General features: G+C 35.3%; 1 protein-coding gene across 1 annotated transcript in view; it reads right to left on the bottom strand.

Moving 5' to 3' along the window:
* ADAM10 (ADAM metallopeptidase domain 10) overlaps positions 1–13,222 on the bottom strand; it is a 97,284-nt gene that overhangs the window by 60,878 nt on the left and 23,184 nt on the right. The window contains exon 2 of the mRNA XM_004687743.2: positions 4,098–4,248. Coding sequence (XP_004687800.1) covers positions 4,098–4,248 — 151 coding nt within the window. The remainder of the gene's footprint in view (positions 1–4,097; positions 4,249–13,222) is intronic.

The following is a 13,222-nucleotide window of genomic DNA, read 5'->3' as shown; positions in this document are numbered from 1 at the left end:
TTTAAGCTTAGAAATGCACTACTTCATAGTGTTTCATTCATGCATGCATTCAAAACAATTAAAATGACCACCACCTAAGCAAAAAAAAAAAAAAAATGAATATGATTCAGACATTGACCTTCAAGAGTATAAAGGACATACTTGTATGCAAAATTGTATTATCATAAAATGCAAAAAAGCAAGCTATTAAAAACTATACTGTGCCTATACTATCGCATAGGCTATACTGTATACAAATCACACATTAGATAATTAATTTCTGATCTATTATTTACACAAATGACTAAACACAGATTACTGTATATATATATTTGATAATATGTTGATTTTTATTTCAGTGCTAATAACTTTATAGAATTTTAAAACAAGGGGTCTGTTTTAAAACATCTTATTCAAACTTCAAGCTTTTATTAATGAAGAAACTTAAGCTTAGAAGAAATCTCCAGATAATTCATGCCAAGACAGAAAAGAACTCCAGTTAGACTCAAAATTACCACAGTACTCTTTTCTCTACCCAGTTTATCACTACATTAATACATATAATATTCTCTCTATAAAATCAAATTTTTTACCAAGTGACTTTCAACTCAAATTCAAAGTTGGTAGGTTTGACCCAACAAATCTATGAAAAGCAGTAAGGTTAGCTAAGTGTTGAAAAAAGAACAAAATGACTAATTAAACACAACTGCTTAAAGTATATAATATGGAAAATAAAAAAGAAAGAGTATGTAATGTGGAAAATAAAAAAGGAAGGAAAAGGTTGGCCCTCCCTGGTGGCGCAGCGGGTTAAAGCACAGCACTGAGAATCTAAGGCCACTTCCGCATGAGTTCGATTCCCGCCTGCCCCGGAGGTGACCACATGGCGTGGCAGACCTCTCCTGACCTGCCCACTGCTCCCCTCAGCAGTGTACTTCATCGTTCTGCCTGTTCTGTTCCCTCCCCACTGTGTCTCTGGTGAAACCTCTCACTGCCCCTGAGCCTGGGCCTGCAACCCAGTTCTGTTTGCACAAATAAATAAATCTTTAAAAAAAAAAAAAGGAAGGAAAAGGTTAAAAATACATACACACAAGAAAAATGTATATAATGTTTATAATATAGTAATATATGCATATAAAAATGTAAGCTACACTATATCAGGGTTTTCAGATATTCTTTCTACTAATTTTTTAATACCATGGTGAAGCAATATTTTAGAAAATCTCTATTGACAGGCATGACATTAGGAAGACAAAATAGTGGAGCGGTCCTCTACAGTTCTATTTGATGACAACTGTCAACAAAAGGCTTAAGTTAAAATAGATACACAGCATTAGAACCTCATACATAAACTGTACTAAAGATCACTACTATGTATTCTTGCACTGAAATTTTTCTCATACTATACAAATACTATTGGATAAATCCAAGATACTGGATTCTAAATCTTAATCTAGATCAATACAGGACAATGAGGATATACTACACAGAACCAAGAACTGAATATAAAACTGCACTTCATTAAAGTCACATAAGCAAATTCCTAATAAAATTAAAGTACACTGGTATTACACAAGTCTAAAATGCCTGACAGTTAAGCAGGAATCATAGAATATGCCATTTATTGCCAGTATCAAAGAAGGGAAGGGTAACTATAACAGAGATGCCCTGGTACATCACAAACTTGAACATGAACACAAGGATTAAGAAAGAACAGCTTTTCTACAATTCTTTTTAAAATCCTGTATCCCATGACACATTAAATCTGCCTATTACTTACTAAGAACTACTAGTAAAGTGAATAGAATGTTCTAGACTGTATAATATTTAAGGTAAAAATTTATTTTCTAATTTTTTATTCACTTTATTATAAATCATATTAAGTATGCCATAAGCAACTGGTAATTTACTTTTTCTAACATGAGAATCAGACCTAAACAAAAATATTACCTACATGCTTCCCCATCAGCACTTTAAGCTTAGAAATGCACTACTTCATAGTGTTTCATTCATGCATGCATTCAAAACAATTAAAATGACCACCACCTAAGCAAAAAAAAAAAAAAATGAATATGATTCAGACATTGACCTTCAAGAGTATAAAGGACATACTTGTATGCAAAATTGTATTATCATAAAATGCAACAAGTTCATGTAGATAGATATCTGTACATCCATATCTATAGTTGATGTAGATATATTATTAAGTAAACTTAAAACTTAGAAGCAGCAACAGTGCTCTGGGGGCCTATTATTCAGGTGCCCAATTTATCAGAACTTATCCTATTCAAATGAATATTGTTGTTTGCTACCTCAATCTGCAAATAGAGAAATCATTACCTACCCTCACCCCTTCTGAAGATATTTCGGCCCTGACATCTAGAAATTTTCTCTCAAGACTCCTTTCTGAAATTGGGATTTGCTTCAACTTTTAACCTCTTTTTCTTTTGTTCCATAGAAATGCCAATGTTTGCACAATGTGGACTTGACTCTGGACTATCCCCCCTCAGGAATGGGACTAGTTCTATGAAATAACTGAAGAACTTAATTACTGAATTTTTGGAACTTCTTAAGAAGTTCCAAAGGCAGGACTTCAGGGAAGCAAAAAACTGCCACCGCAAAGCATGTCTTTTTGTCAAAGTTTAGTTTTATAGCAAGCATTCTGAAGGCTGGATGGAAGTTGCTTTTGATATTTATATCTAGACATCTCTCCCAAAAAAACCTAATCTCTTTGCTAGAGAAGGCAGAAGTTAAACCTGAAGTCAAATCTGCACACCTCTGTCTAATGATTAACTAATCTTTGTCATTCCCACCCCACCCCCCACAACGCCCTAGTCTCAGCGAAGTCATTTAAAATGGAATCTGAAGCCATGTGAAGGAGTTACTATGTCATGCTACGAGTCATACAGGAAGTATACATGTTAATAATGAACTCCTTTATTCTTTTCTCTTAACAACTTTATACATAAAAAGGAAGAGGAAACAAATCAAATGTAAATGATACAGATGAGAAAAAGTCCAAATACAAATATATTCAGCAATCTCAAGATCATACTGGGTGAAACAGACAACACTGCAAAGTGGTTTAATAAAGTAAGTTAAGAATAGTATGCTAGAATTAATTTACAGAGAATCATAATAGCCAAGTTAAGAAATCTAGCTAAAAATCATTAAAGAACAATATGCTGACATGAAGAAAGAAGCATTTAAGGAAGAGTCACATTGTAGCAGTACATGCATGAGATAGCTTTAAAGATAAAGTGGAAACTGGAAAACATAGGTGGTGAATAATAAATCAAGGTTATATCACTAGAAAGTATACAAAAAAAGAAGATTTCCTTTTTGTAGCCATCAAAACAGAAAGTCTCATAAAGAATACTCAAAGATTATATACCTGGTTACCCTTAACAGACAGAAAATTATATGGAGTTTGAGTAGCCAGGTCTGGATCAAATCTATATTGTGTAACTTTAATGAAGCCAATTAACTTCTCTGAGCCTCATTTTCTTTCTATATAAAACAGTATTTCCCTTCTTTGGTTATTGAGAATATTAAGAAAATGCAAATAAAGCATCTATGTTATCTAGACCATAACAAGGACTAAATAAAAGTAGTTTTCGTCTCTCTCTTAACTCCTCTTTATTCTTTTTTCCCCATTATTCCTGTGTGACAATTTTTGAGCAGTACAGCAAGTAATCTGTCTGTAAGTTGTCATTTTGAGCTGAATAAAGTGAGCTAACGAGAAATTAAGTGATTTATTAAATGACATACAACTAGTAACTTACACTGTGACAGCAGAAGACAAATATATTGACCATCAAAGCACTTAAAGATAGTAGAAAAGCATCAACATAGAATCTTCTTTAAAAACATATTCTTCCAGTAATACAATAGAGGCTCTGATTCATAAACTTAAAAACATTTCAATTTGACTGTTCCTCAATATGAAAAAGGCAATTCATTTCTAAAAGAAATACTTAAATATATATACTAAATCCTAATGAAGAATTTTCAAATGGGAAATATTTCCACTAGACAAGGAAAATTAACAGTATAAATTTCTTTTAACTTAGATTGAACATAGGTGAACGTCAGACACAGTTAGCGATAAATTTACTTACCTTCCATGAGCATGGAAATCTAGACGTAAGAACTGATCCTCGTGGGAAACTGCTCTTTTGGCACGCTGGTGTTTTTGGTGTAATGAACTGACATCATATGACAATCCTTCATAATGTCTAATGTATTTATTTAAAGGATTTCCATATTGACCTATAAAATATAAACAGCTTGAATCAGTATCATTTTTAATGGCCACTTTAGTTCTAAGATGATTACATGATTAATCAAATGTCTACAAATATGTATGAAATAATTATCTCACTAATCAAAGCTTTATTTTTATACTTTTTTTAAAAAGTATTATAATGGAGGACCCAACACTATAAAGCTATCCATGGCCACTACACCATGGCATGGCAGACCTCTCCTGATCTGCCCATTGTTCCCCTCAACAGTGTATTTCAGTACATCTACCTGTTCTGTTCCCCACTCTGTCTCTGGCGAATCTAACCCCATCTCCTCCTGTGCCTGTGCCTGTGCCTCTGGCCTGTACCCCATTCTATATGCACAAATAAACAAATCTTCTAAAAAGTTTCATGAACACTTGAATGTGTATTCTGCTATTAATAGGTGAGTGTTCTATAAATGCCAATCTCTCCTTGTATAGAATTGAGGATTCTATAAATGTCAACCAGGTCAACTTGGTTTATGGTTGAAAAGATAAAACTTCCAGTTATTCCTTCCTATACAAAGAAAAATTCAGCTTTTTCCTAGGTTTTTTTTTTCCCGCTGTATATCCTATTATTCCATTTTACACAGAACACTTCACTTTGCACACTTAGGGTCACCAAATTTGTGTAGCCTTCTCTCCACAGCGAACGACTGTGCAGAAACTAGCTGGCAGTACTAGAATGTGACCCAATTCTATTATTCCATTTTACACAGAACACTTCACTTTGCACACTTAGGGTCACCAAATTTGTGTAGCCTTCTCTCCACAGCGAACGACTGTGCAGAAACTAGCTGGCAGTACTAGAATGTGACCCAATTCTAATCTACCAGAAGACATCAGATAAGCAGATTAAGGGCTCGATTCTATGAACTATGAACTATATTCAGTCTGCATGTGCCATGGACACTCCCCACTCCATTTTTTCTCCTCTCCCCCTCCCCTCACCCTCCACAGATACCGGTTGTAAGCCCATGGCTTCTGAGAGCCATGACAGTGTTTCTGTCATCTGTGCTTCTAACGAATCAGTTACAGATTCGAGGTTCTAATGATTAATGATGTCATCCTTGCCTTCAATTAATGTGCTACAAACCTTCACAGAACTCAAGGACACTGATATTTACTAAATTATTATAAAAACATCCAGGTAAAATAAATGAGGAGGGCAAGGCACGTGGGATAGAGTGTGAAGCTTCCATGACCTTTCCATGTGTGACACTCTCCCAGCAGCTCATATGTTGTTATCAACCCCAAAGCTATTCAAACCCCCTACCTTTTGGGATTTTATGAAGAATTCATCATGTAGGCATGATTATTTTCAGTCCTCCCCTATTCTCAAGCTTTTGAGAGGACAGGACTGTAAATTTCAAACTTCTAATCATGGCTTATCCTTCCTGGTTGAACCCTCATTCAGGAGCCCACCTAGATCATCTCATTAGAATATAAGCCCTATCACCCAAGAAATTACAAGGGTTTCAAAGACCAAATATTGGAAAAGATGTTCTTAGTGCTTATACCACTTAAGAATTTACATGGATTTTAGAAGCTCAGTACCAGGAATCAGAAGTAATGTCCATATAGTCATTATAAATCACAGTATCACAATGCCATTGTTCAACAAGCTTTTTTTTAATCCTTACTAATTTTTCTATCTACCTATCCCAAATAGAGTGGTAACTCTCAGGCTGTGACTTGACTTTGTCTAGTTCTCTCTCAAAAAACTGCTATACTGATTTTGAAGTTGTTATTAAATGCATATATGTCAATGGTAATTCACTCCTTTATGACTGCCAAATAATTTTTTTTAAGCAAAGGAAAAATACCGGATGATTTCACTCATAGCAGGAGTATAACAGACCAGACAAGAAAATAATAATAATAATAATGAACAGCTATAGACCAGAGACATTTTATGGGGATGGAGTGGGGGATGGGATCAAAAAAGGGGGGTGGGGGAGGACAGGAAAGTGTACTGGACTATGGTGATGGCACAGGGTGATTGGTGATAGGAAGCCCACGGGGATTACAACTAAGAGGGAAAAGGGCACAAAATTATATAAAAATAAACTATTATATTAAAAATATATAATTTAATTTAAAAATTTATTTTAGGGACGTCCTTATTGGCACAAGGGGTTAAGGCTCGGCATTATGAAGCTATCAGCAGCCACTGTCGCACTAGTTTGATCCCCAGCCAGAGAGCTAAACCACATGGTGCAGCAGACCTCTCCTGTTCACCCACTGCTCCCCTCAGGAGTGTATTTCAGTAGATCCACCTGTTCTGCTCCCCACTCTGACTCTGGTGAATCCTCTCAGCAGCCCCCCATCTTATACCTCTGCCAACCTACCTGTTCTATACCCCACTCTGTCTTTGGTGAATCCTCTTACATATACGCCACCCCCCACACCTCTGGCCTACTCCAGTTCTTTATATATAAAATAAATCTTGCAAAAATAATAATCATGATTTCATTTATTCTCTGTAATACCCTAGTTTCAAAGTCTATCTTGTCTAGTATTGATATAGCCATTCCTTCTTTTACTAATATGATACACTTTTTCCCATTCTTTTACATGAACTACTTGTATCTTTTTATTTGACAATCTCTGTCTTTAACTGGGGTATTTAATCCAGTTGCATTTAAAGTAGCTTGGTTTAAGTCTACTGTCTTCTTATTTCTTATTTATCTCAACTGTTCTTTGTTCCATTTTCCTTTCTTGAACTAATCATTTTTTGCAATTCCATTTTATCTCTTTATTGGTTAACAAAAATCTTCATTTTGTCATTTCAATGGCTGCTTTAGGCTTATAGTACACACCTTTACTTATCCCAGTCTACCTTCAAAGGGTGTAATACACCCTTTGATGTATAATTATAAGCATATGATATTAGTATATTTCCATTCCTATCTTTCTTGCCTTTAGGTTACTGCCATATACTCATATGTAATAACCCCTATCTATATCCCATAACTTGCATATACCTTGTAACTCCCACAATACATTATTATTATTGTTTTGGTTTGTATCTTTTGGGGGTTGCCTCGTGGTGTAGGGTTTAAGTCTCAGCACTATCATGTTATCACTGTTGTGGCCTGAGCTTCATCACCCACCACCACATATGGCTCGGCAGACCTCTCCTGTCTTGCCCACTGCTACCCTAAGCAGGGCATCTCAGTAAATCTGCCTGTTCTGTTTCCCACTCTGTTTGTGGTGAATCCTCTCACCCACACACCCCAACTCCAGCCTGCATACCAGTTTCTTGTCTTCATAAACAAAAATAAATCATTGTTGAAAGATATTTTAACTGGGCGTAGAACTCAGGGTTAACAAGATTGTATTTTTTCTTTAAATACATTAAAAATATTGCTTCTCTACTATACTTTCATTTGTATTCCTCTGACAAGAAATCAGATGTCATTCTTATCTTTGTGCCCATGAATTTAACATATCTTTTACTTTCCTGGTTGCTTTTAAGACTTTCCTTATTATCACTCATTGCAAACTTGACTGTGATGTGCTCTGGTTTCTATATATTTCCTTAGCTTTAGTTTCAGTGGCCTTCTTGAATCTGTGGGTTTATAATTTTCAACTATTATTTCTCAAAAAAATATATTTTTTCCCTCTGACCAACACTACTCAAGAACTCCAAATACAAATAACAAAGTCACTCAAACTTTTTCCATAGCCAGTGCACTGGTCATTTCATATTTATTTAAAATTTTTTGTTTCATTTAAAATAGTTTCTATTACATTGCCTCCAACTTCACAAATATTCCGCAATGTCTAATTCTACTTCAATGTCCCCCACTGTACTTTCCACTGAAAACACTGTAGTTTTCATATCTAGAAGGTAGATTTGTTTCTATTTTATTTCTATTATCTACTTAACCATATGAAATAGTTATGGTAGTTCTATTAATGTTTTATCTGCTAGTTCTAATATTTCTGTCAGTTACCAGTTGATTCCATTGGTTTCTTATTCTTCTCACTGTGAGCTGTGTTTTACTGCTTCATTACATGCCTCAGTCTTTCACGGAATGGATGCCATACATTGTGACATTCTTTTGAATTGATATAAATATTCTCAGCTTTTGTACAGGACAAAGTAAAATTATTTAGAACAGCCTGATCCTTTTGAGCCTTGCTTTCATAATGTCAAGCCAGCTGGAAAAGTGCTCAGTATAAGAAAAATTATTTCCTATTATTGAGCTAAGACCAGTAGGCAAAACTCTACCCATTGCTCCACAAAATATGAGTTTTTCCAACATGACCAGTGAAAACAGGAACTACTTCCAGCCCTATGTGAACACGGAATATGGTTTCTTTTTCTAGACTGAGCTGATTTTCTCATGTGTATCACTGATAAATATTCTGCCAAACGTTCCAGGGAAGCACCATTCAGATCTCAGGGATTCTTTATTCTGCAGTGCTCATCAATGATATTTTCTCTGTGAACGCTAGCTGGTTCCATCCATCTTGATTCTCAAGCCCATCTCTTCAACTCAGGGACTCTGTTGTCCTCCGCCAAGAATCCTTCTCATAGCAATGCAATTAAGAAATTCTCTCAAGGCAGAAAACTGAAACAATTATAGGTCTTACCTCATCTGTTTCCCCTTTCTCAGTATCACTGACCTTCACTGCCTAATAACTAGTGTCTTTTTTTCATTGTTATAAATTCCATTTTCATTTTTTTAATTGCATTATCTCTTGAAATAATGTTGGTTTACAACAGCGCATATGATTTAGGGGCACAGGTTCACATCTCTTTGCATATATGTTACTACAGCACACCCACCACTAAAGCACCAATAACCTCTCAACCACAGTGCACTGAAGGCTCTCCCCACTTTCTTCTCCATCCTACCCTACTCTCCCTTGGTGGCCTCAGACCTACAATCAAATTTCTGGGTTTTCTTTGGATTAGTTTTACCTAGTCCCTACTTTCTTTATATTCCACATATGGAGAGATCATCCAGTATTTGTCTTTCTCTTACAAAATCTTTTTTTTTTTAGCATAATCTCCTCCAGTTCCATCCAAATTGTCACAAACAGGATTACACCTTTTTTTAAACAACTATGTAGTATTCCACTGTGTGTATATATATAAATTTTTAGTCATTTATCTGCTGATGATTAGTATCTTAAAAAAATTCTTTTTTCTAGTTTTCTTGGAATATTTCATAAGAGACTATATCTATTAATGATTTCCCTATCTTTACCATAAGCTAAAATCAAAAAACAGTAATTAAGTAAAATTTCTTCCAAGAGAAAACTCCTTTAATAAAACAAAATAACAAGTCTAAACAAAAATACAGTAACAGTTTGCCTAACATACTTAGCATAAAGGCTAAGTGTTCCATCATGAAATATTTTGAAAGATTTTTTTTATTTATGCATATAAGAACTGGGGTGCAAGCCAAAGGTATGGGGGCTGGAGGGTAGAGGATTCACCAGAGACAGAGTGGGGAGCAAAACAGGCAGATTTACTTAAATACACTGCTGAGGGGAGCAGCTGGTGAGACAGGAGAGGTCTTCCAGCCATATGTGGGTCACCTCCCTGGCTAGGATCAAACTAGTGCTGCAGTAGCTGCTGACAGCTTGATAGTGCTGAGACTTAACCCCTGTGCCACCAGAGAGACCCCATCATGAAATTTCCTATTTTGTAATAAGTAACTAGTCACCATATGATGAAGAGTAAAAAGTCTTACATCATCTGAGCTTAAGTTCTAGAGATTGCACAACAGGTAAGTATAGGTAAGACTACTGAACTGAACAGAATTAGTTAAGATAGTAAATTTCGTGGTAAGCATTTTATTTCCCACAATGAAAATTGTATCAGCTTGTTTCCTTGATCAAATAGAAAATCCAGATTCAGTTACCTGTATATAAAGTGGACAGAAGTAGAGTAACTCTCTTTTGAGGATATTACCTAGAGTAAATGATTTAAACCATGTGTGGCATTTGGCAAAGACCCAACCATACAGTAAAACCTCAATAAAATATTCATTATACTCATCATCATCATCATCATCATTATCATGATCTCCTCTTCCCCCTCTGCTTCATTTTCCTCCTCCTTCCATACAAACATTTGAGGTCTCTATATACAAATTTAGACTATAAATTCTGGAGTAAAGATAGAATTGGACTTGAATTATGATACTTTTTTTTTTAGTCATCCCACATGAGCTGGAAATTACTTAACTTTTTTAAAATCTCAGGATTTTTCATCTATAAGATGAAGATATCAATGACTACTTTACATTTAAACTGCTTGGTATAAAGGCTGGCATGAAAGAACCATTTAATTTAAACTATTATTGTGTCACTTCACCATATTCTTTTGAATGCACTACTCTCATAAGATGATAGGAACAAAGTCCAAAACTAGAAGATTAGTCAAACTAATCTTTGCAACCAAAGAAAATACTGTGAAACCAGGACATAAAAGACAGAAAAAGCTAGTATAACACTTTTAAAAATCAAGACTAAACAATGGAATCAAATGGACTAATGCATTTTCTCACATTACTTAAAAATATATTTAGGTCCCTCCCTCGTGGTGCAAGGGTTTAAAGCATAAGTCTATGGAGCTGTCCATGGCCACCACAGCACAAGTTCAATCCCCAACTAGACAGCTGACCTTAATGGCACAGCAGACCTCTCCTATCTCACCTGCTGCTCCTTTCAGCAGTATATTTCAGTTTATCCACCTGTTCTGTTCACCACTCTGGTGATTCCGCTCACCTCCGTACCTCTGGCTGGCACCCCAGTTCTTGTATGCATAAATAAAAACATCTTTAAATAATAAAATAAATATATATATATTTAGGTTTATATATCCCTCACAAGAAAATAAATATCAAGAAGAATGTATAAATTGTAGTATGAGAATTTGGGTGTAATTTTTTATTAAAAAATCAAATATAAGGCCCTCCCTGGTGGAGCAGCAGGTTAAAGCACAGCACTAAGAAGCTTAAGCCAATTCCGCATGAGTTCGATCCCCGCCTGCCCCGGAGGGGATCCACATGGTGCGGCAGACCTCTCCTGACCCACCCGCTGCTCCCCTCAGCAGTGTACTTGTCGATCTGCCTGTTCTGCTCCACACTCTGTTCCTGGTGAATCCTCTCACCTCCGCATCTCTGGCCTGTACCCCAGTTATGTATGAATAAATAACTCTTAAAAAAAAAAAGCTTAAAACAAATCAAATATAAAATTTCTATTAAGTGAAATGTATAATCATAGCACAAACTTGGTTTTCCAAAGTTAGTCTTCTACTCCTAAAAAATGTCAACTTTTAAAATTACACAGTTCAGATGAAGTATTATGCTACTTCTGATAACTTAAAACAGTTAACTAATGCTATTCTAGTGAATGAAGCACAATGTGATAATGTTCAATTATTTGCATTAATAAAACACTACTGGGAGAGTTACTAAATAGTCATCTTTTCTTAGTTCCACACATAGAGAAATTTTAAAAAGCAACATGATGTTTTATTTTTACTGGCAAAGGACCTGAGTAATGATTTTCTAAATCTTTATAATTAAGAGAGAAAAGGATTCATGGGGTTTAATTGGGAAAGTTATAAGTGCTATCCAAGGATACACAGTGATTATCAAGTCCACTTCGTTAACATCATCTATATAAGATCTGTTTCTTTGTTAGCAATGGTTAAATATCAGAATTTATAATGTGATCTCAATAATGTAATTGTTGAAGTTAAAATAATATGCTGAAACTAAGTGACAAAATTTCTCTCCCAATACTTATGAAACAGAGTAAGAATCGTGAAAACCAAAGAAACCCATCCTCTTACACGCATACACCCCTCAAGAACTAAAACCACATAAGAAAAGGACCTAAATAGGGTTGTACATAGAGTATACTAGGCTTAGTGACATTATACTGGTAGCTTGAAATCAGCCATAAGGGTAGTATTTATATCAGTAAAATTAGAAAAGCTACAAATCAGAGAATTTCCTTATATCATTAGAACTAAGGCACTGATATAACAATGGACATAACCTAATGTCATAAGACAAAAGGAAGTAAATACTCAATGACAAAGTGGAATAGCACAGCACGCTGGTATCCAGACTCTGCCCCTAAGTATCAGAAGTAATATAATTTGCTTTTTTAAAACTATCAAAAGAGAGCAAAGCCCAAGGATTCTAAAATAAGTTCTATATGATCATGAACCCATGTGGAAAAATGGGTAAAGCACAATAATCACCCCCTAAAACTATGACTTCAAAACTATATATACTGGGCTCAGAAACAAGGAAAACCAAAGTTATCCACAGGTGCAAGCAGGCCAAAGAAGAGTCACGAAACCATGGCATTATACAAACATACTAGAGTAAAAATAACCAAACAAAGTAAAAAAAAGACCCAAGAGAGAAGGAAACAAAAAAACATACAACAATCCTTAAAAGGGAAATCCATCTTATATGATAGTAAGGAATTGTTGCCAATTTTCTTCAACAAAACACTGTGGTTCTAAAAAAAGAGAATACTCTTTAATTTTCAGATATTCTGAAGTATCAAATGCATAATTTTCACTGAACTGACTTCCCAGGGGGATAAAAAAAGAGAAAGGACACAAATTGTTAAATAAGCTTGTTTTCCCTTATAACAGAGCTATGGACAACATACAAAAAAAGATATACAAATGAGATGGTATATACACTTAGCCCAACTTACTATGTATAAGCACAGCCCAATGAACAGAATGGAGAAAACTAAACAGCTTAATGGTCTTGCTGAATTAAGAATTTGTAGGACACAGTGACAAAGAAGAGAAAGCTGAACAGAGAGGGATCTCTCAGACCTAAAGGGCGCTCCCCTTAAGTCTGGCTGAGTACTGATCTCACCATTAGAAAGAATAAACCATCACAAGCCAGGAAAGAGAGGGGGGACAGGAGAGTAGTAGGGGAGAATAGACCAATC

Source organism: Condylura cristata, unplaced genomic scaffold, assembly GCF_000260355.1.
Source record: "Condylura cristata isolate star-nosed mole 26May11 unplaced genomic scaffold, ConCri1.0 scaffold00023, whole genome shotgun sequence".
NCBI classification, from domain to species: domain Eukaryota; kingdom Metazoa; phylum Chordata; class Mammalia; order Eulipotyphla; family Talpidae; genus Condylura; species Condylura cristata.
This window is presented reverse-complemented; position numbering and strand designations above follow the sequence as displayed.